The 24440-nt window shown below is 40.7% G+C and overlaps 1 protein-coding gene across 3 annotated transcripts in view; it reads right to left on the bottom strand.

The window, feature by feature from the left end:
• FAM120A (family with sequence similarity 120 member A) overlaps positions 1-24440 on the bottom strand; it is a 55475-nt gene that overhangs the window by 28951 nt on the left and 2084 nt on the right. For 2 of the 3 annotated variants that reach the window (XM_065074969.1, XM_065074972.1), the window contains exons 2-8: positions 19895-20141; positions 14405-14487; positions 6152-6280; positions 5593-5689; positions 4534-4634; positions 3952-4235; positions 2497-2584 (exon numbers count right to left, since the gene is read on the bottom strand). In XM_065074969.1, coding sequence (XP_064931041.1) covers positions 2497-2584; positions 3952-4235; positions 4534-4634; positions 5593-5689; positions 6152-6280; positions 14405-14487; positions 19895-20141 — 1029 coding nt within the window. The remainder of the gene's footprint in view (positions 1-2496; positions 2585-3951; positions 4236-4533; positions 4635-5592; positions 5690-6151; positions 6281-14404; positions 14488-19894; positions 20142-24440) is intronic. The other variant, XM_065074971.1, reaches the window with a different exon arrangement.

Below are 24440 nucleotides of genomic sequence, written 5' to 3'. Positions count from 1 at the left end.
AGGACACACAAAATATACTGTAAACCTCCTGGTGAATAAGCCTTTTGTAAGCATTCATGTTGTAACCCCCAGATACAACCAACAAGTAGAGTTCATTCCTAAAAATCCTTGTCTTCAAAACTGAAAGCTGATTTAAGAGTTCATAGTAGTTTCATGCCTATAAACTACTATAATAAGATTAAAAACTTTTGAGACATAAATTTAATTTGTTCACTTGAGGATACATCATGCACGAGTATTTTCACAATGTGTAGAAAATTTTGCATGCTTCATAAGACTTTCAAAGCACAGCTGAAACAAAGCCATGAAATCCCACAGAACAAGTAACATTTAAAAACAGGTCCAAACAAGCTCAGCTTTTTAACTTCAGGCTCATGAAAAAATACAAACCTGCATGTAAAACCAACAAAAAACACCCACACAACCTCCAAAAACCTTCCTTGGGAAGGTGTCTATTAGTAAAAACAGGCGCTGGCAAAATATCCAAAATAATAAAAAGGGCAACATTATTTTCTGGTTACATTTTAAGCACACAATCACAGAGGACGTTACTGAGAGACTGTATTTTAGAGGTGGTAATCCAGACTTCATTTTACTTTCAAAAATGGAAATATGCAGAATTAGTGGTTAAAACCTGTAAATCAGAACACTTCTAACACAATACACTAATACAAAATGGTTTTTATAAGCACGTGAGCTATCATACCTCTAGTAAATCCGTTTCATATTATCACCTATATTTCTTTATCAGTTTAAAGATGTTTGTCCCTGCCTTCTATGACGCCAACAACTACAGGTCAGTGACACTGGAGCACAAAGAGGAGTTTGCAGAACTGCCCAGGCCTGGGGCACGGAGGGAAGGCCACAAACCCCCAAGGCCAGTGATGCTCCCCTGTCCGCACAGCATTCAGACACCTCCACTGAGGAACTACCACCCTTGGCTTTTCTCTCCACTAATATCCATCCCCTCACACCTTTGTCACGTAGAATCATGCAGCGAGACAACTATGAGCAAGGAATTTCGACATTTAAGTGAAAGGAGTGTCAATATTGCTGCTACCTGTCTGATCTACGCCAGGTTTTCGGCACTTTGAATCACCTCAGAAATTCACACAGCTCATTCCACTGAAAGCTTCAGGAAATATTTCTCTTATTTTTTAATCATTAAAATATACCTCTCTAGGAACTGAGTTCATCTACAAAATGTACTCACAATCCTCCCCGTTGTGTTCAACAGATACAACTGTCTTCTCCTGCTACTGAAAGTTGAAGAAGTGATTTAATATTAAAAAAAAAAGTAACACTCACAAGCATTTATACATTAAATCGGATGCATTTAAGTTGGGCTGCACATGTGTATCTATTGGCAAGTTTAACGCCTGCTCCGCAGGACGTTAACGGGTCAAATGAGCGTTTGCACGCGGTGACTGATGCGCAGACACAGTCGTTCTACAGGGTGTAGTCTGCAAAAACAATAACCGCTGATGGACGAAATCATCAGCTTGATATTTGAAGCACAAAGCCCAAGTTTACTGGAATTTCTATGCCAAAGGTACAGTGAAAACATTCTGTTTGTCTGCAATGTAACTCACTCGTGATTGGGCTTTTTTGACACAATTAATGGTTGGCGTATGGTTCCATCACAAAACCACAGAGATATTAAGTGCAAATGCTTTGAATGGTCTTTCTAAACATGGTTTGTACTTGGAATACAGACCATCACACTCTTAATTTCACAACAGTTTTAAATCTTAAGAAATACAATAATGTTAAGTGTTTATCAAGAGCTTAGTTATCCCATCCTTACTTAGTTAAGTAGCAATACATTCTAACTGGTCCCACGGAGCTACTTCAATATGTAGTGCGTGAAATTCATACCAGGTGGTTATGAACTCCTCCGCTGAGCTTTAATACACCAATAAGGGTCTGTGGCCAGCACTGAAAACGTGTGATAGAGCTGTTCTCCCTACACTGTAGGTTACATGACAAGGACCCTGAACCCACAGACACACAGAACGCTGTGATCTTCAGTAAAAACCCAATTAACGCACGACTGTAAACACAGGTAGCAATACCCAAGGATGAGATTGTTAGCTAAGGAGTAAACAAGGTTACTGGTTCCTGTTCTATATCTACTATTTTCTAGTGCATCCTATTTAATTTTCATTTTTATGTATATGCTACAACATTCCTTGAAAAATGTCTAACTGTACTTTAAAGCTGTTGTTTTGTTGATTTAATATTAAAAAAAAAAAGTAACACTCACAAGCATTTATACATTAAATCGGATGCATTTAAGTTGGGCTGCACATGTGTACCTATTGGCAAGTTTAACGCCTGCTCCGCGGGACGTTAACGGGTCAAATGAGCGTTTGCATGCGGTGACTGATCCGCAGACACAGATTCACAGATCAGTACCGAACATTGTACTTGGAGTTTACTGTAAGGCTTTAATACAAAATAATAAATTGTGATGTCTGGAACTTAAAGAATTACCTTTGTTTGGTCTCCCAGCTCTCCACGCGTTTGACTTTCTGACTGGGTTCCTGTTTTTTCCCAGCCTATTTTGTTCCCACTGACATGGCTGAAGGACAACATAAAACAAAAGAAAACATAGTATTAAAGTGCTGTTTAAGATACAATGGGATAAATGCTTGGTGACTGTTACTGGAACTATGGGCCAGAGACTCTGATTTTAAAGGGCGTTATGTATTACAAACATCCACAGTAGGAGTCTTGAAGAGACTTTAACGCTGACATTTATTCATTTTCACTATGCCAACATTGGGTTGTATTTAAAACCTGTATATTACAATGACTAAATAATGTTCATGGAGGAACAACTCTTGACTGAACTTGAAATATTTGTCACTACGCCAAGTAGGTTCCCTCAATCAGAAGACTATTTATATAAACTGTGATACAACAGTCTAGATTTCAGTTTCTAAATTCATTCATTATCTATTGCATACAGTAACACTATCAAAAATGCTGAAAAATATTGTTTTTTTTGCTAAAGCAGGCGCATTTCCAGTTCTACACTGCACAGAAGCCATGCAAACTTACTTGATTTACTAGGCAAAACACACGATAATATTTAAAGTAGACAGACTGTATCAAAGAAACGAAGCCCAAGCCATCATGTGTTATTGTGGACATATTCAGAACTTAATACCCATGAGTAACATCCTGATATTATTACACCCAAGCCCAAACTTTTAGAGCAATCAAGCCCCAGGTTTGATTCTCACCCAGTAAACCACTACACAAAGGTTAACACAAACTGCATTTGTTCAAGTTTTCTTTTTGTAGCAAGCAGTAATTAAATGAAAGTCCACACAACTTTACTGCCAAGGCCAGACATACGATCTAACGGACATGAGAAATCCATCTGCAGCAAACAAGGCACATTGGGACAAGAGAGCAAACCCAGTTTTGCTGCTGCTTTGTGCCATCGTCTGTCAATGAAGGCTCTGAAGTCACTGGCCTAAACGCTGAATTTCTGACATTCATACCAGGTTTCTTTGCAAAGCCACATTATTCCAAAATCTCAGAAGTGTAAACACTACAAAGTTTTATAGTTTTTAGCTACTGAAATTTTAATAAATTATACTGTGAAGTAAGAATATTTCTTTTATACAAAGTAAAGAATTCAAAGGCTTTATGACATTTACCAAAATCTCACTCTCTCCTTCTTTCAACAAAACGTAAGGGCAGAAGTGGAATAACAGCCAACATTATTTGGTTTTGGATTTCTGCTTGTTAAGGAACAGGGCGACTACAGTGAACAACAGTGTGTCTGCAGTCATGGTGACCTAAAAACTATTTTCTGAAGGTCTATCGTATCAGTAATACACAGATTTCTTACTTTCAGGACACTGGTGAAGGATTTTGGAAACAAATTTATTTTAACACAAGCCAGGCAAGAAAATAACCTGATGAACAACTTACTTCACTGCACCTCCATTGCCTTCATCATTGTCAGAGGACGAAGATGTAGAAGAGGCAGGAAAATAGGTTGAATCCACATGATTAGGGCTCCCGCTCTGAGCTGGATTTATTGGAGAAGACCGTTCATACAATGGTGTATGTTTTCCTTCGTGAGGAATGTTACTGTAGTTGTTCTGCTCAGAAAGGCCTTTTCCACCCGTTTCCAAGGTGATGGCTGGCTCAGAGAGACTGTACGGGTATGGGCCCTGGCCTTGGGCCCCACCCTGACTGGACATCTGCTGGGCCTAAAATAAAGGCATCTTTCTTCAGTGAAGGTGACAAAAAGGCTTTTCTTTTACAATCAAATACATTATTTAATCAAGTGGCTTTTTCCAAATGTACACATTAAATCTTAGCCACCTTGGACATGCACAAAAATTGTTCTGCCAGAGCCTGTAAGCATCGCTATAGCTCCAGCCTTAAAATTCAACCAGAGAACGAACGCCCATGCTAAAAAGGATAGATAGACCTTTCCCACCTGGATTTTAATGTGATGAGCACAGCTGGTTTCTCCCAAGGAGACGGGCAGAGGGCTACACTTACCACAGGTTTTGCTTGCAGTGAAGTCTGTGGAATGTTAAGCATCTGAGAAGGAACATATGGTGGCACTATCCCAGGCATACCAAACTGATTTGGTCTGGCTGCTGTATCGCAAACACAGAAGAGAGGAAAAAGAAAAGAAGCCAAACACTCACTATTAGACATAGTTACCCTTTTAATCCTTGTGCTTCTATGTTTATTCTTGTTCTGTTAGCACTATTGTTTCCTAGTATGCCTTTAACTTAGTTCTATTCATTTTTGCCTTTTAATAATACTTTATGTCTTTTGAAGTCTAACTTACTTGTCTTGCCTTCTCTCAATTTTGTCTCTCATTACTGCACATTTCTGTTCTACCTGGGAGTCAAAGGGAGCTTAAAACCAAAGAAAGCCCAAGAGATGTGACAATGAAGAAGCCAGCAAAACCAACATCACACAGACATAGAATGCTGGCACTTTCTATCATTCGGGTATTTGACCTGGAGTTGCCTTAATGCCTTTGAATGCAGGTCTTTGAATGTAGATAAAGACACTCTACCTCACTGCCTGCCACCCGCCCCGCCCCCCCAAGACAAAAAGAAAAGCTGTATTAGTATTACAGTAACTTAAAATCTCTGGCAAACTTCAGCTCAAATTATGGTTTTGTTTGAAGAATGAGGCTTATGGAGATGATACAGTTAGTTTGTAAACCTTGACAATAATCTGCAACGCCAGAACAATTTGTCACTGCAATTTAAGCAGGTATAACATCAAAAAATCAAGAACTATAAAGGGATTTTCAGAACATGTCAGCTAAGTCCAGGCAGAAAGATGGAATATGTTTTTTGGAGCAGAAATAGACATTGTCTTCACGAGTGGAACCAGGGTCACCGGATTTCAGAACCGATGAAGCAACAGCCAAGAGGAAAATCAGCCCAGACCTTCTTTTGAAACCTCATATTCAAGAGCCAATGAAAATTGTCGGAGAACACAAACATTTTTACAAGATCCTGCTAATAATACTATTTCTGGTTTAGGGTTATGTCAGGTTTCAGTGGAAATGAAAAGCCTTCTTTAATTACTTACCTAGGTAATGTGGTGGATGAAATGGCATAGGTTTATTAGTTGCTGAGTAATAAGCAACTGCTCTCTTAAATCGAGTAACTTTGTCATCTGTTCTAGACTAAAATAAAAAAGAGATCTGTCAGGAGCAATCCAGGCATGTTATCTATAGGTCAGCACTGCGCTGGAGTTAATGTATAGCACATGACATACGGTACCAGTGCCTATGGACCCTCGAGGCCACCGCACCGCTCCAGCACCAGAACTACTACGTCAAAGCTTGAAAATACTGTCCGCACGTGCCACCGACTCTCAGTCACGGTACACAAAGCCAGGCTACAAAACCCCTCTGGTTATTTAACTTCAAAGCACCGAGAGCAAATGCAGCATTTCCACCTTCAGAAAGTGTGGAAAGTGAAATTAAGGTATGTAAGACACTGCTCATACCAAGAGATTGCCATGATCAACTGATGCAGAATGCTATTTCTACAGAATGCAATTCTTCAGCACAAATGGATAGCACAGTTGGTTTAAAAAACACAAGAAAAACAACAAAAGCCCAATATTTTGCTCTATACTTTACCTGTGAATGTTGAAAAACATCTTTTGCTATGGCATCCAAATCAGTGGTGTCCTGAATGTTACGGACGTAGTCGGCTACGGCTTTGATCACTACGTCACAGGGCGGTAAAACTAACTGGTGAGCACGTACCTACGCAAACAAACACACGGCAGCATGAAATAACCCACGATCCGACAATGACACAGTACTGAATTAAACCAATTATTGATTGAAAATATATTCAACAAATTCCATGTTACCAGATTCAGTATCTAAATAGTTTTGGGCCTTCCACCTTGTTCTTAAGACTTCACCTTAAACAATAACTCATCTATTTTTCATCTATGGTATATTTATATATATGTGTGTGAAACCTCACCTCTGTGTAAATATTCACTGGTTAAATATCAGTTCCAACAACAAAGTCAACAATGTGAATTATTTTACTGCTATCTGGTTGGAAATTTGCTCTAGTGCAAAACGCTTTATGCAATGTGGATACATCCTGTATACATATATAGATAGATATCTGCCAGAAAATACTGTATTTTGACACAGTTTATATTCTAAATGCAAAGTGGTGTCAGAATTGAGGAAATAGATCCACTGGGAAGAGGAAGATCTCTATGTACACAGAAAAAGGATGATCTGAAAAAGAGATGGAGAAAAGGAATACCTCAAGGAAACATTTTCAAGATTCTACAGAAATTGACCTAAAAATAATTATCTGAAAACTACGTAGTTTAATAATTAGTGTGTTCAAATTTTGTGTATTTCATTATCTGTAGCAGAATATAGGGCTTCACACCATTTTGTAACATTTCAGGCAAGAAAGTTTCTTTTCTTTTATATTCTACATTGACAAAGAACGATATATGGATTTCTCTTGTTGAGCACAGTTACTTTCTCCTTCAACACGGTTATAGAGCTGGTTACTCTTTCTGCAGAGGGAGCAAATTCATCAGATTACAATTCCACTGATAAAATAGTTTCACTATTCGGCATTAACATAATCGATGTCTCACCGTTCGGTGACAGACGTGTCTGACCTCCCGCACTAACCAACTATTTCCAATGGGTGAGAAACACGCACTGAAATACACGCTAAACGTTTCCCTTGGCTTTATGACCTGCGCCCATACAGACCACAGATTTTTGCCTACAAAGAGTCTGCAGGCCCGTCTGCTCAGGATCTCAGGAAAATAATGGGTTCCCACCCAATCGCTGCTGTTCCCTTCAGATTTTCATCTGCCTATTTGCAAAATTCAGTGACTCAAGACTTGAGCGATCATCATTATTATTTAACAGTTCTATTTTTTAAGACATGAGAAAATGTGAAAAATCTTTATTCTTGCTTTCCACAGAGAGGTCTCATACTTCACTAGAAAATACTGCAATTTGGCCTTGTCAGAAATGCTTATGCAAACTTCTGTTTCATACCTCATTAGTTTTAACTTTGCAACTTTAAAATCTCTACACCACCTTTTATTTTATACAGAGTCTACCACATGTAGTCATTTTATTTCCTTCCCTTATTTGATCCACTTATTATGCAATTTCTTAGACTCCCTTCTTCATATTTAAACACATATTGAAATTTTTGCCCAGATTCTGATTTTTATTAATTTGCTTCTCTTAATGTCTACTTTTTACAACTGTTAGGATACACCTGGTCATTCTCTGCCAGAGATGAGCTCCACATTTCTGAGACTAAACTAAGAACAGCTCAGTTTCATGAAGTGGCACGCTAAGTACTTCCATTTCAGATTGTAAAATCTAAATTTTCACTAGTGTGCATTCTGAATATATACAACAATACTAACTATAAATCACGTTTGCATGTAACCTTACAGTCACAAATATCGATAATGAAATTTTGCCCCTAATCTGCAAGCAGAGGCAATAGATTTTCTTCTCGCTGGTAATCTTCAGTAGCTTTATGAACTCCAATGATTTTATTTGTACATGTAACAACCAGACATCTCTGAAGCGGCTGAATCACAGCACTGTCTGTGCCGTGTTCAACGTGCTTGCATAGCCCTGCGTTCCTGTTCTGCAATCTCTGCTGGAAAATCCAGCGGGCGAAAGGAGAAAGCAATCCATCATGAGTCGGATGTGATCTCTGAGATTGGAACATTTAATAAGCAGCTGGGACTAATATTCAGCTCAAACCCCAGAAGTACAAAGCTCAAGTGAGATGCTAAAGTCTTACCACGCGTATCACCCCCCGTTCAGCTGCTTTCAACAAAGACCTCACTGGAACACACTCTTAACTCCTCAAGTGAGACCTTCTGACGGTCTGCATTACGGATTTAGAGACATTTCAGATATTAGGATTTTATTTGCTTTTACGCTGTTTCAAAGACATCCAGTCCACCTGTGAGAACACCCTCAAAACTAGAAATGTCATGACCTACACAGAAGCCAGAAATAAGAAGTAGAAATACAGGAGGTACTTTCCTGACATGAAATAAGAAAAGATTTCTATTCATTTTAGAACCTTCCAGAAATCCAAAATTGTAGATTTTGTAATGAATCATAAATAGCGTTTCTAATCCTGTGTGCATTAAAATATAGGCTGTCTTACTAAGTGTTAGGTATGAGAAAAAATAAGGCTTAACAGCCACAGTTACAGAAAACCTGCCCATTGTTCACACTTACTTTCAGTTGCACCCAAAGCATTTCTGAGCAAAATCAGCACCATATTTTACCAATTTCTCATTATAAGAGACTTCTTCCTAGAAGCTATTTTTCCCTCACCCTCTACGGAAGAGTTTCAGGCAGGCAACAACATGGAAAAGCAATTTTGGAAAGGCAAACATGGGGGTGGATCACACAGCTGGAGGTGATCAGGTTAGAAAGCATGACATCTGAAAAAGGCACATTTCTTTGCTAGGTGTAAAAGGACTACTTCAGTTTCATGATGGCCCACTGACAAAAATCACAAATGACCTATTAATGCACTCTGAAAAGATTAAGTGGAGAAAGGAAATTAATTCTACATAGGTATTTGTCAAAATAAGAGGCAGAGAGCAAGATTACAAGCCCAGATGCTACGAGACAAAAATGTCTTGGTTTTGGCAAAATAATTTTGCAAAGATGCTTTATTGAAAGAGAATAGACTCACATATTCATAATGCCCTGGGATTATTAGGATACTGTAGAAGGCACCTAAACTGCACTTGGGAAAACCTCCCTGATTCTGGGCCAGCTCCAGTTGCCCACTGTCTGCAGGAAGCAAAGCCTTCCAAAGCTAATCAACACAGGCACCAGCTTCACTCTTGTGCCTGCTGGAAACAGATAATCAGTTTATTTTTATTTTTAAACCATTAAAAAAGACAGCTCGAACATTCAGTTACTGTGAGGTGACACATCGGGAACGCTGGGTTTTTTTTCACTGGTGAGAGCAGAGGCTGAAGATATGAAGAATACTACAAGAAACTGCCTGGGTTTTGTTATTTTTGTCTAGTAATTTCTACTGGAGATCACATCCAAACTGTTTAGATCTTGTCTCAGCCTTTGAAGGTTAAAAACATTTAATCTTACGAGCTTGTAGTGCATCTGATCTAATGACAAGCTTTCTGAAGAGGCAAGAAGTTCCCTGAGTGACTTAAAATCCTCTCAAACCAGCAAAGCTCAGCTTTTCCCTGAAGGCTGGGTTATTCAATTAGAAATCCTTTCTTCTACTCCCTACACTGGGTTGGGAAGCCGACCTCTTTCTAGTTCTGCTTGTCACTCACACACAAGGATACACACAACATGGGGATCATCTGCTAACGATTTATACACAGGGAGCTCTGAGAAAACTCAATCGAAACAGCGAACAAAAAGTATGTCAGAAAGAAAAGGGGAGAGTAGAAACACAAGCCAAAGATGCGATACAGACAGACCTCATAGGAGACAACCTGGCCTGCACATGACCACGAACTCGAGGGCTGGGCTGCCATCCAGAAGGACCGAGACAAGCTGGAGGAATGAGCCAGCAGGAACCTTCAGAAATTCAACAGCTACCAAAGCAAAGTCGTGCACCTGGGCAGGAATAACCCCCGGCTGCTCTGCGGGCCGGAGCTGTGCCAGAAAGGAGCTGGGGCTCTGGGACACAGCACACAGAACATGAGGAGCAGGGTGTCGTGCAGCAGAACCACAGCAGGCAGGTGGGTCTGGCTCCTCAGCGCTCGGTACATCACCTCCAGAGCACCACATTCGGTTTTAGGCTCCCCAAGACAAACCAGACGTCAGGAAAGTTGAGCTAGCTCTGCAGAAGGCCAGCAGGGTGGTTGAGGAGTTTGAGCTTGCTCTGAGAAGAGGCTGGCAAAGGCAAAGCTCTGCAGATACCTACAGCAGCCTTCAATACCTACAGGAAGGTTCCCAAGCACGTGGAGCCAGGCTCTTCCGTGGCGTGCTCTGGAAGGCTGAGACACACCAGACATAGCCTGAAACCACATGTACGCCAGGCAATGCATATTCACTGTTGAGACAGTCAAACCATGGAGCGGGCTGCCCAGACAGGTTGTGCAGTGTCCAACCTCAGAGATTTTCAAGACTAGCCCAGGCAAAGCCCTGAGCAACCTGTTCTGACCTCAAGCTGACAACACTTTCAGTGGGAGATTGCACTAGATGACTTCCCGAGATCCTTTCTGACCCACGTCATCCTATGATAACCCTTAGCATTAAAAAAATTACAGACACATTAAGCATATCTTGAGTACCACCTTCGTTATCTGAGCAGCAGCAAATTACCTAAGCATGTACTCAATATATTAATCTGCCTAATCTCTCTAAGTCAACAGACAGACAAAGACTGGAATTTCCTAGAGCAATTCAGTGAAGAAGCCTCATCTGCATATTTTGCATTGCCTTCTGGAAGCATCTCCCATTGCCTCTCTATCAAGATGAAAGAATCAAGGAGATCAGCTAATGAACTTTGCCAGGTAAAGACAGATGTGGAATATTGGATGGTGGGCATATCAAGAGTTTGCCAAAGACAGTCCAATGAATTTATCTTTCCAGAACCAACCTAACGGAAAGATGATCCATTGCAAAATGCAGACAGGAACTTCAAAAAATTTCCCTGCATACTCTTCCTTTTCAAAAAGGGAGGACTGCACTAAGTTGTATTTCTAAGGCTACCTTGTGAATAGAGAATCAGCACTTCCTTGGTGGTATGTGCTCCCAAATAGATACTAATTCACTCAGAGATAAGAACCTGCCCTCCTGGTATAATTCTCATGGTATTACACATTCATCTTGAAGCTCCATCCCATAACAAGCTTTCCCAGAATGAGAACCGAATTGTCTTTGTCTTAAAGACAAATCCCAAAGGACACAAATAAAAAGTAGTCTAATGCTAGTTTCCAAACAAAGTCTAGTGGTGAAATTATTTCTTGGGAAGTCTATCCACTCCCTTCTTGTTTCAGCTTCTGTGGTGGCCTCTGCTCTCAGGCAGGGTGACACGTGTATCAGCTGCACCGTCTGTGTTCGGACCGACAAGACCCTGGCTCGAAACAGTCTCACTGTCAGTTTTTTATTCATTTTCCCTTTTGCAGCAATAGCAATTCAAACCTCTCCACTTTATGTCCATGGTACTTCAACAGTTTTGCTGAGTTTTGTCATTGCTGGTGTCCTCTGAAAGGCACAGCTTTTTATCCAGCACGTACAGATGCTGTCCTGTTAGACGTGAAATATGGAATCTTCATTCACATTTCCATTTCCCTTTCTTTTTCACATTTCTATTCAGCTGTTCTAGATGAACACACCACCCTCCTGACCCTCTTTAAAACAGAGGCACACATTCCTCAGTTTGGCTTTTTTTCATCTCACTATGTTGACACCTGAGCAGATAAACCAATTTTCTATCACCAAACCTTGGTAGTTTCTTTTCTAAGTTACACTTTTTAATTGGTGAACTAGCAAAGCTTCTCTCATAGGAAGAGTAACCATTTTGCTACATCATAATAGAAGAGTAAGAATGCAGAAAATAAATTGTACATTATTAACAGTCACAGTTCTCACTGAAAGGCAAAAAATCAGGCCACCAGGAACTGACTCTGTTAGATTTGATGTTCAAGGCAATACTGTCTCACATAGGAAAAGATTATAATCTTTACACAATGGGAAAAAGTTTTCTAAATCCTGAGTTGAATAAGGTGTGGAATTAGAGTCCTTGGTTCCCAGGAATGGAGAATACTCAACAGTAACTCTAAATACACACAAAAAAGCAAAGTTTGCAAGTATAGCCTGGGAATGGCAATCCTGGGCAACCACAATGATTTTCCCCCCCCATTTCCACTACTCACGACAGCACTTTTTATAACCGTTCTGAAACTACTTCTTGCTATCAAGCTTCTGGCTAATTTAAACTCATCTTTCAGGTTTTTTTTAAGCATCCATAAATTTACAAGGCAGTATTGCCTTCTGCACATCTACCATTGACAGAAGAAGAGATCTCTACAGAGAGAGGTGTAATGACATCATTGGCACACTAGTATGTCAAGTGAAATTAAATTAATGAGCTACTGAAACAAGTTATATTTTCAAACCATGAGCACTGCTGACATTGAAGCTAAAAAAACCCAAACTAGTAAGTTGTTCCATGACTACCAACTAAAGAAGATTGTTTTCCTGTAGACATGTGTCCTTGTTGCTTTAGCCCTTCTTTTTTCTCTGCTTTTGCCATCATTACCAGCCAAGGGACAGAAACGCTGTGGTTAGTTTGGGGCTGTGCACTTCACAGCTGCTGTGAATAAAACCATGAGTTGTGCTCACCTTTTCCCTCACTAAGGGCAGGAATTTGGGTCCTTTTTGCTGGTAACAGTGTATCAGTTTTCACAAAGCCTGTAACAGTCCAATGGGAACTGCTTTCCAATCTGTTTAACATTGGCCAAGAGATGAAATAAATCCAGGGAGGGCTGCCCACAGCAGCCCAGCGCCCTGCTTAAGAAACACCTTCCATTTCCTTGGGATGCCAGCTACAAAGCCCCATCAGTGTTTCCACTGAAAATGTACATCTAGAAGCAGTTTTCATTCTGGTCAAGTATTTCAGTGTATCTCCAGAAGGCTTTTCAGAAGTTCTAGGTGTCTGAAGTCATATTCTGAACTGGCTGTAAAACAAGCCTACTCAATCTAAAACACAGAAAAGTGTTCTGAACACCAGAAAGTTTATCAACCACTTTGCGGCAAGTCCTACATTTTAACCTTTTTTAGTCAAAAATGAAAATACAGGCACACTTGCAGCCTTTCATTTGTTCATCTCAAGTTTTACAAGAAGTGGTAGACATGCATGCAGATTTGTTTTGTCACTACAACGTGCTGACACTTACCTTTCTGAACACAGGAGCAGCAGCAAAATAGGGGATGAGCGTAACATCAAATTGTCACAGCTGTTCACTAAGCAATGCATGTGCAAGCCTTAAAAAACTCTGCTGAAAATCTTGAATCTGTTTTTAATTCTACCTTCAGCAAAATAAGTTACAATTTTTCAATGCTTAATAAACTTTTGGAGCAGAAGGGTAAAAAACCAAACCAAACCCCACACTATTTTTGTTGTAGATATAACTAAACAGTCTTATAGCATTTAAAAAAGCAAATTGATTTACTGCATGGTACACCTTAGGAAAAAGGGAAAAAGATATGTCTGCTGAGGCAGAGAGAAAAAGGTCATTATACCCCCCTTCCCTGCTGTGCCCAGTTTCCCTTTTATAGCTGTCTACTTGGCAGATGCATAAAGCAAGTGTGATGAAGTAGCAGAACAGACATATTGTAAACTAAGAGCATCAGACACAAGTTACTTGTCTCAAACCCAATAATCTACCGAAAGCCACATCAGCTTTCTCGTGCAAACCTATTCTGTAGCATATTTACACTTTAAGTTACAAAATACATAAAAGTGAATTACACGCACACTCAGATCAATAGAAAATAAAACAATAAGGCGGGAAGATATCCAGCTCATTATTTTTGACAGCAGAGGAACATGACTTAACAAAAAATTCTCCTCTTCCAAACCAGAAGAGCATAAGAAGCTACATACTCCAAGCAAACCTGCATTGAAGCTATTGAGTTCATGGCTCATGTAGCTGAAGGGCACCGGGGGGATCACAAGGGCTAAGTTTAGCCTCGTAAGGCTAATCGCCCCAGGTATCCTCTACAGTCAGAGGGACGGGGACACCGGAGGGTGACAAGAGCCTTGCATAGCTGCTGTAAGTTCACCTATTACACTGCTCTGATTAACCATTATAATTGATTTTAGCTTAATTGCTAGTAGTAAATTTGTACCTTAAGTGAAGCTAGTGGATGTTCTGGACCAAGTAAACTCCAATGAAAGGAAGCCAAATCTTCATCAGGTAGAATATGATTACCTAGAACATAATGGAGAACTTTATTAAGTACACCGTCAAACATGACATATACTGATTCTACACGCAGCAAAACAGATTTGCCAGCAGGCCTCAATTCCCAATCCATAGGATTAACAAAGTGAGATTAAACTTGCAGATATCTTTTTGTTACCCCCAAAAACCCTCACTAGCATGCTGCTGCAGTGAGACACACCGCCCTCTGTTTGAGAAGCACCATCCAGAAACCCAGCTCACGTACAGGAGCAATAGAGCCCGTCACAACACATGGTGCCAGCCTTGACCTGGTGTGTCCTGTGAGCTGATCCTTGAGAGGATTTGGTAACTTGGGTGAAATGGTGTGAGCCTCTGTTGCACCCTAGCATGGACCATCACCCACCCGCACCGAGCTGCCCCTGGACCCGCGCTCAGCTGCACCACTCAGCCCATCCCACCGCCAGAGCACTGGCAGCTCTGGTGACACTCAGCATGGTCCCAACTCACAGAATCCCAGAATGTCAGGGACTGGAAGAGACCTGGAAAGCTCATCCAGTGCAATCCCCCCATGGAGCAGGAACACCCAGATGAGGTTACACAGGAAGGTGTCCAGGCGGGTTGGAATGTCTGCACAGAAGGAGACTCCACAACCTCCCTGGGCAGCCTGGGCCAGGCTCTGCCACCCTCACCAGGAACAAGTTTCTTCTCATCTTCAAGTGGAACCTCCTGTGTTCCAGTTTGCACCCATTACCCCTTGTCCTATCACTGGTTGTCACCAGAAGAGCCTGGCTCCATCCTCCTGACACTCCCCCTTTCCATATTGATCCCCAGGAATGAGTCCCCCCTCAGTCTCCTCTTGTCCAGCTCCAGAGCCCCAGCTCCCTCAGCCTTTCCTCACACGGGAGATGCTCCACTCCCTTCAGCATCTTGGTGGCTGCGCTGGACTCTCTCCAGCAGTTCCCTGTCCTGCTGGAACTGAGGGGCCACAACTGGACACAATATTCCAGGTGTGGTCTCCCCAGGGCAGAGCAGAGGGGCAGGAGAACCTCTCTGACCTACTGAGCACCCCCTTCTAACCCACCCCAGGTACCATTGGCCTTCCTGGCCACAACAACAACTACTCCAGTTCATTTGCTGACCTGATCAGCATAGGCAGGAGCCTGGGCAGGCAGCTTCAAAGTGACTGGAAAATTATGTAGTTGTTTCAATGAACAGATAGTGGCTGTATTTACGAAATGGAAGATCACTTACATTATTTTTGTTGTTTGGTTGGTTGGTTTTTCTCCTCAGAGCTCATCACTCTCAGGAAAAAAAAAAAAAAAAATCTTACCAGGAAATAAAACAACAAAAAAAACTTACTAGGAAATATTTCAAACATTTTACTTAGTCAAAGACTAACTAACCAACCTTTGACAGAGTTCAGTGTCTGTGGATCCAAACTTTACAAAGAGCTAAACAGAATATATTCCTACACTTTTGGTAGGAAACTTCAGGACATTTTCAACAGCCGGTTTTATAGAGCAGCAGCTTAGCAGTGAACACACAGCTCTCATTTTACAGCATTTCTTTTTCTTTTTTAGATTCCAGAGTTTGGACGACACCTTGAACTTTCACCTACTCAAAAAGAATACGACAGGATTCTTTGAATATGACACCAATTGTTTTCTTTCTTAATGTTTCTCTTGTAAAATAGTTTGCTTTTAATGCTCTTCAAGATGTGAAAGCCAAGCAAGCTGCCTGGCGACTGGCAGATGCTGTTTCCGAGGGGGAGTCTGTGTCCAGTCAACACCTCACCTGTTGCTGAGATCTCCAGCAGGGAGACATACGTTCTTCATTCACCAGGAGCTAAACTTTCCACTCCCCCCAGAAAGATTCAACAACTTCGGATGTAACAGCCACATTCTTACTAATCTAATCAAGGCAGGATTAGACAGTGGGTCTGAAAAAACCCGTTACAGCCAGACCACCAGGCAGTTTCGTGATAACCAACCATAACTCCTGCAGATGCTAAGATTACCTTTTAAACAGTCAGAGCTTCTCTCCGTTCCACCAAAACCTCAATTTTGTTTGGTCTCCATCTGTCATTTCAGTTAATTCCATCCCCTTGAAAACACACACAGGACAGTCTGACCATCTGATCAGCTCCCAGCACATCCTGAACTGCAGAATTTAGGACACTGAAGTGCAGCAGTGCCTTCTGGAGTCCAGATAAGCCGCGATGCCTGGACTTACCTTACGTAGTTCTAAAATTTTACCAAGAAACAGCATGAGACTACATAACTAACCCCATGTTACAAAGTACCGTCACAGTGGGAAAGAGATCAGCGTTACATAAGCAACCTCTACTTCTTAACCTGGCTGAACAATCTCAACATATATTGATTTTTCCCATTTTAATGGCTTGTTATAGTGTATGCCTTAGGTTTTTTTAAAGCAATTAGATACTAATTGAAGCCACTGCCCTTTCTAAAGAGTACACTCAATTACAGTCCTATACCTCACACTGTGTTTGTTTTTCTACTGCTGAAGCTTTTTTTTTTTCCAATCTGAAGTATTTGAGTCAAAATTTACAAAAGAATCCAAATCAACTCCCTGTTTACATTAACAGCAATTAGGACAGAACTTTCTAAGAGCACACAATATCTTGCCCACATTTTAACTACTCATGACAAGGATAGCCCTTATATTATAAAACTAGAACTACCAAACACTTCTGCATGGAAAGCTGTCAGAAGGAAAAGGCTAGAAAACAAACCAACCAGCCACAGTGTATACGTAACCTTTTCAGAAAGTAATCTTTAAAAATGTGCCTGGTTGGTACAGTCAAATAAATACTTTACTGGAATACTTTAACAGAGACTTTATCCCTGAACATAACTCAATCCCGAATAATCTGCTATTGAGAACAGTTTGTTTAATTGACCAGTTCAGTACTGCTCCTCAGACTCTTCCAACTGCTGAATGTTTGGCTAAATCATTCAAGATTATTTTCTCCTTTCAGCATCTTTAAATTGACCCTTGATGTTCATGACAAGAAAGTCTGAAAACAAAGAAGTTTGAGTTTTCCATATACAGGGAAACAGATTTGCAGACCTGAAGCTGAACACTGATGCAGCTGTTGTGAGAGTTTTGGCCTTCTGCAATTGTAAACATTAAACCAGCAGCTTAACTATTCGATTATTTCAGAATACATTAATTTATTCCTAAACCAACTACTAGCATGGGGAGTTACACTGATTCACATGCCTTCCATGTAATCAAGTGCTCACTCATCCCTTCCCATGGTGATTTTCTTCATGCTACTTATCAGGCTTAAAAGAGACCCAAAGAGGCTGCAGAACAAGGGCAGAATAATATGTGAAGCTGGACAAGGCCACAGATATTAAGTAAAAATATAAAAATTTAGATCTGAAGGAGCTACCTTGCTTTAAACGTATGCCACACTACACACAATCACATGCTTATATGCACTTAGTATTTTATTTTAAAAACTGAAATTACTATATTCCTAAGATTGCAGAAGTTTAAACATTTTGCCAGTACTTAAGTCAAACGCTATCAGTTTGTTGTAAGCTTATATAATCATTGTTTAGATCACCAAATGCTTAGGTTTCGCAATATTCACTAATACAAAAAAAAAAACCCAAACCCTTGTCACAGGAAGACCTCCGAAGTATCTTCTGTTCTAACCCCAGCTTCCATAAACTTTACTCTATCCTGCTTACTCATACCGAAAAATGCAAAAGAACACAGAGAACTAAACTTGCAGCTGAAGTGAGGGGTTTTTAACCTTTGTACTAATTTGGGAAAAAAAAAAAGCTACAAAATATTTCTCTAGTAATCACGTCAAATGACCTCAAGTTCCTTTTTCCTAAAAGCAAGCTGAAAAATATTTTGTTGTGTAAGATATCAAGGGAGAAAAGTATTCCAGAGCTTCTTGCATAAAATTGCAAAACCTTCAGAAAATTTACCAGAATATTTTTCACGTGCCATTTAACATAACTAATGCCTCAACTGGCCACGCAGCTGTAATTCTGTGACATGTTAAAACGATGTCATTCCCATGTACTTCACGTTAATTCCATAAAGTGTATCTGCAACTGTGAAACTGCTTTTCAAGCAGTAATTCTTACTCACTGAATTGGCATGCACCAACTTATTTATAGACTCCAAAACAAAGCCTAGCAATAGTAGTCTGTCATGTAATGTACACAGAGATTTTGGTTTAAATTGCAGCTTGGCCAGTCATCTGCCATTCCCCCATACGGCCCGGTAACCGTTCTCGATATGAAACAAAATGCACTAACAAACAGCAACTTCAACCAGTTAAATACTTGTGGCTTTCTGTTTTACGATGCATTGCTTCTTTCCTTCTTAACGTGGAAGGTGCCCGCCTGGACTGGAAACAGTTTAATATTAAAGACTACTAAAATATTAGTATGCCCAAGCAATAATACATAGCCTTTCTCATCCACAGCTTTCAAACGAGATGTTTTATTCTTCTGTCACATACCCATACTAAAAAACAGAGCCAGTGAGAAAACGAAAACCTAGTTTTTTTAAGTACAAGATCAAGAACATGGCTGCCCCATGCTTGTTTACCAAAAAAAAAGTTAGGACACTGTTCTAAGTAGACCTTATTAATTAGAGTCAACTCTATTAGTAATTAATTAATGCTTCCATCTGAGAGAGAGAATATGACAGCTATTCTCTACCACTGCTGTGGAAATACAGTGTGTTAAAACTGTCCCATTTAAGCAGAGATGTAAAACTGAAGTCCTTCCTACCTATGCTCTTAAAGATACCACCTCATTTAGTATTAGAAACTGGAGTGCTACAAAACTATCCAAACGAAACTAACAGAATGGTAAGACACTGGTTGCCTGTGCCTTCAGAAATGTGGAGTCTTACTCAGTTATTTAGTACAATATATTTCTGGGGCAGCTAAGCTGCTGTCGTGTTTCTCCAATACTAATTTATGAGGGGAAAAAGCCCTGTAATCCAAAAATCTTTACTCCATGTATGTTATTTTTAGGTAGAACACAAAACAGAAGTGTGCTTTCCTGGTCTGGAAAGTATATTATTAAAAGTAAACTTTATATGCTATGTAAGACCAAAGCTAGTAGAACCACAACTGTCCCGATTTCCCCCCACCCACGGAGAACATTTTGGCTAGGCAGAGCTTTGCAGAATTCTTACTTTCTACTCTTGTTTCTAGACAGCCACAATTTGCATCGCTCGCAGGTCTCTACAAATTCGGCATGTCTGGCCTCACAAAAACGCATCAGGCCCACCTCTAGCAGGAATGTCGGAAACAAAGGGATGTCTTTCCCTAGGTGCTTCGTCAAATTATACACACATTTTAAAACAGTTAATAGAAACTGAAATTGTAAGTCTTACTAGAAGCATCGAGTTCTTTTATTACTTCACTTACCTAAAAGAGCAGCAAAAATAGGAAAGCGATTTGGATTCAGGTCCAGTTGCTTGGCAACTTCATGCATTAGGTATTGGCTTGTTGTGAGACTTTTCCCATTCCGGCTCAGTTTTAGGGCATGGGCACTGAAATAGTAGGGGATGTTGCACAACGCATAATCGGAGTCATATGCAACCAAACCATGGAAACCTTTTTCTCTGCAGAAAGCAATTACTTCTTGATGATGATCCTCAATGCTCTGTGCAACCTATAGTGGAAGACAGAGTAATTAGCTATAGTGTTAAATTGCAGTACTTATTTATGACACGTATTACAATATATTGGGTTCTTCTGAAACTATATACGTGCATTTGAAACACTCGCAGTGTATTTAAAGTAATTTAAAAAAACGCAATGACACAACACACATGGACGGGATGTAAGGAGCGCTCAGAAGCACAACGTGAAGTCCTGGAAGCCTATGCGCTGGAGTGGCATTACGTACTGCTGAACTCATCTTAGTAACTGTTTATTAACAGAAACACTCCAACTCTAAACGTATTACTAGACCCAGGTCTGCATTAACTCATGGGAAAAATCTTAAGGCTGCGGCTACTTTAAGCAGCTCAGCAAGCCAAGATGCCCCTTTAAAAAGCAATCACATGAGTACTTTCAAAGTTTTGCAGCCCTGTTTTATAAGAAACAAACATGACCCCATATGAACAGAAGTAACTTTCTTGACATTTCAAACGTCTTACCTTCCTGTGCTAAGCCAAATTTCCTCCTCTTTGCAATCTCTACAGCCCATTTATGCACAGCTGTCTCTGATGGTGCAAATTGCTTCAAGTTTATAGCCCAAACTTCACCTCTCAACTCACGTTGCCTAGCAAAGCACATATTTTAGGCTATGGCAATCAGATGACTAGAATAGACATGTTGTGCAGGCGAGACATGGGCCAATTCATAATGCTGGAAATATAAAAGCAAACCTTTCTTACCAAGAAGATTAAACTGAAACTAAAAAACCCACGATGACAGCTTAGTACCTACAGTCCTGCATTTCTACACAGTCAGGAACCGTTACAATTACAGTTTGCATACAAGCACACAAAAATAAAGTGAGCTGAATGCTATTGATGCCTAATGCCTTTAGCATCTACATACAGAATAAACATTCAGTGATTCAGCAAATCCCACAGAAGCTGGGTGTTCATATAACCTCCTGTCACCAAGTAATCAATTTTTACAACACAGATAGCAAGCTACCCCAAAATAGACTAGTACAAAACTATTAGCTTCAGTCTCCACAGCATGCATGAGTAACTACAGCGTTAGCACCTGTGATGTTATTTATCTCCTCTGCAGCCAGAGCCCTGCAGAACACGAGCGAGGGTCCCACACCTCCCAGCAAAGAGGTCTTGTCCAGCAACAAGTTTACAACAACCCTTCCTTTCCTATGCTTTCCGAACCTGGCACCGAACTACAGTCTTCCGGTGAGGTATGTAAAACCTTCCTGCTGCCATGTAGCTTCACGAGCTGCTCCCTTTCAAGCAAAATGCTGAGCAGCAGCACCTTGCTCTCTGGGCTGTTCTGACCACCAATAACCAGCTCACTAAGCGCTATCAACTCCTAATGCTACCACTTTATACGCTTAAGAAAACGTTACTTCTTCAGAAACGTGCAGGATGGACTGTGTCAGAGTGTCTTTGCAATTTAATTTTATGAGAAAAGCAAGCATATTCGTTATACTGTCATCTAGTATAACGTGTGTGCCTGCTATACACAGGATTAGAAGAGACTGTAAACATCCTTAGAAAAATTTGCAGATAGCAGATTTATACAGTTACTAACTCAAGGAGGGCAATTTAGACTTTGTCATCTTCCCTCAGCCTTCACATGTTTTAAATTAGGAAAATCTCACAGATTTTTTTTTTTAAGGATAGATAGATTTAAGTTCTGTACATATATCTAAAATCAACAACTCCGCATGTATGACAACCATAGATCATCTATAAAAAACAAAGAGCCCTTTTTGCAGCAGCAGGTGTGACATGGGTGTGCAGCCCACTCTGATCTCCTAGAAACTATTTCCTCAGCCTCCCCATTTTATCGAGCTATGGGACACGGCAAGCTACAAACATCAAACCGCACTGTGTTTAGGTAATGCTAGAATCCACATTCAAGTAATTGAACTGTCACAGAGAAAACAGCTGTATTTACCAAGGTACAGCTGACCCGCAACATAAATCTCTAACAAGATGAGAGTCAGGAAAATAGCTTACGGCTCTCGCAAGAGAAGAGAGTCCAAAGATGCAACTACACTGAGAAAACAGGCACACGCACGTTTAGATACTGAGAACAAAAAGCCTCACCAAAGTATTAAAGATAATAAGATCTCCACTGCTTAAATATTTAAATTTTAGCAAACCTGCTTTGCATAAAAGTTTCTTTTAAGAACTATTCCCCCCTCCCCCAAGCAGAAAAATACCAGGTCACAATTAAGAACCTGCAGGATATTTGTTACAACTTGGAGGAACCTGTTATTTTTACATCCTGCTGAAGCCATCTGCAAGTGATTTATAATTGTTCTGGATGGAAGACATCACTCTTTTTCTCCCCTCTAATTACCAAAATAGACTACATTCATAGCCAGTTCCTAGCTCTGCACAGAAGCCTTCAACTCAAGACTCAAATGTTTCCTGAAAATATGAAAATCAGCACTTAATCACTATTTCCAAATCCAACTCCCCAAAACAAAGCCCGAGAACCCTTCAATTTGGCAACTGTCCTGCACACATGCAAATTTAAAAAGATCGCCCATACAGACAAATAAAAATCACTCCTTCAAGATGCATTTGCTCTTTGCCCACCAGGAGGGTTGCTAGATAGTGAACATGAGGGAGAATGTGAATAAAACTGGAGTTAGGTTTAGAGAAAGAAAGATATATGTAATTAAGCAGATTTAGAAAGATAATAAATTGTGTGAGGGAAGAAGAAAACCAGAAAAGGCACATGATTAAAGTCCAATAGTATCTTTGATGCATATTATGCATGTTACCATTAAAACCATGAAATATACTTTGCCTGAAAATGAATTAAAACCAGAGTTATCCAGAGTTTCTCAACAGCTGTACAAATGACACATCAAATGGGAATTGCAGATATCCTTCCCGTCCCAAGGACAGCTGACCAACCCAGAAAACCAGTGCAGGTGGGACCCGGACAGTGGTGGCTCCGTGACACACACGTTCCTAATGGCAACAAACTCCCCCCGCCAGCACCTGCCAACAGGCACCAGCTCCCAGCCCCAACCTCAACCTGACAAGTATTTGCCCCTCAAATCTTCCCCATCAAAATCATGGGGTATCTGTGTTTGGGTTTTGTGGGGTTTGTTTTTTAAGTTAGAAAAAAGCCTCAGAACAACATGTGCTCTCACTCCTAAAACTGTCCCACAGACCAAGGCCTATTACTGAGAAACTGTAAAGGAGCTAATGCTGCAGCTAAGCTTGAAAGTGAGCAAAGTGCTACAGGTGACACCACTGTCAAACGTGGCAACTGTGTTCGGCTGTAACGTACTTCAACAAAACCGAAACAGGTCCCAGGCAGAACGCAGGTAGTTCAACAGGTAGTGCAACAAACCACAAGACTATTACAAATACCAAATTCCTATCAATATCCAAACAGCTGACTTCCTGTTGCGTACTATGCATTTCGATATCGTGTTAAACAAAGTATCCCGTTTAACACATAAACAGAAAAAAAACTTCATTTACTCCATTCACTGCTTTTACTAACAATCTCTAAGTTTCAATAACAAGTTAAGGAAGATTTATAATGCACCCCCAAACAGATCAAGGTAAATACCTTCACTGCACAGTTCCTGCAACTTTTTGCTTAAAATATATTTCCTAGCTACAGACAAAAAAGGTTCAAATGAGAGGATGTTTTTTCTATCGTTCAGCTCCCACCCTCATTCATATCCAAAACACGTACATGACTTTGCTTCTACGCTGACTAGGAAAACAGATTACTACAGCAGACACGGCCATAACCTCTTCACTTGAACCAAGACATGGTGTTTGGTGTATGTGCCCTGCAAGAACGAGCTTTGCCTGGGCTTCCAGTTCGCTCCACCCGGTACAGTGGCGCTGGCGGGACAACGTCCCGAGCGCGGCCGGGGCCACCACAGAGCAGGGCTTCCATCGCCAACCGGGCTGGGGTGGCTCCGCGGCAGCCCAGCGAGCAGGGAGCCGAAGGGAACGTGCTGCACCGAGGATGGGTCTGGCCGAGAGAACAGGGGGCTAAGGGATGGGCAACAGCAACTCTCACTCCATTGACAGAACCAGGAGAAAATTCACCCAAAATCACCTTTTAAGTGAGCTACTTCCAGAGTGTCATCTTTACCCCAGGGCTGCAACCCAGCCAGAATTTTTCTAATCCACCAAAAGGGCTGTACAAAAGACAGATAATGTTAAGCTGCTGCTAGTCATCAAGTGTGCAACTCTAAACGCTGCATAATATTTTTCAACACACAAAAGTAATTTATGATAATAAGGCCTACGAGTAT

The sequence above is a fragment of the Columba livia genome, chromosome 10 (assembly GCF_036013475.1).
Source record: "Columba livia isolate bColLiv1 breed racing homer chromosome 10, bColLiv1.pat.W.v2, whole genome shotgun sequence".
Classification (NCBI taxonomy): domain Eukaryota; kingdom Metazoa; phylum Chordata; class Aves; order Columbiformes; family Columbidae; genus Columba; species Columba livia.
This window is presented reverse-complemented; position numbering and strand designations above follow the sequence as displayed.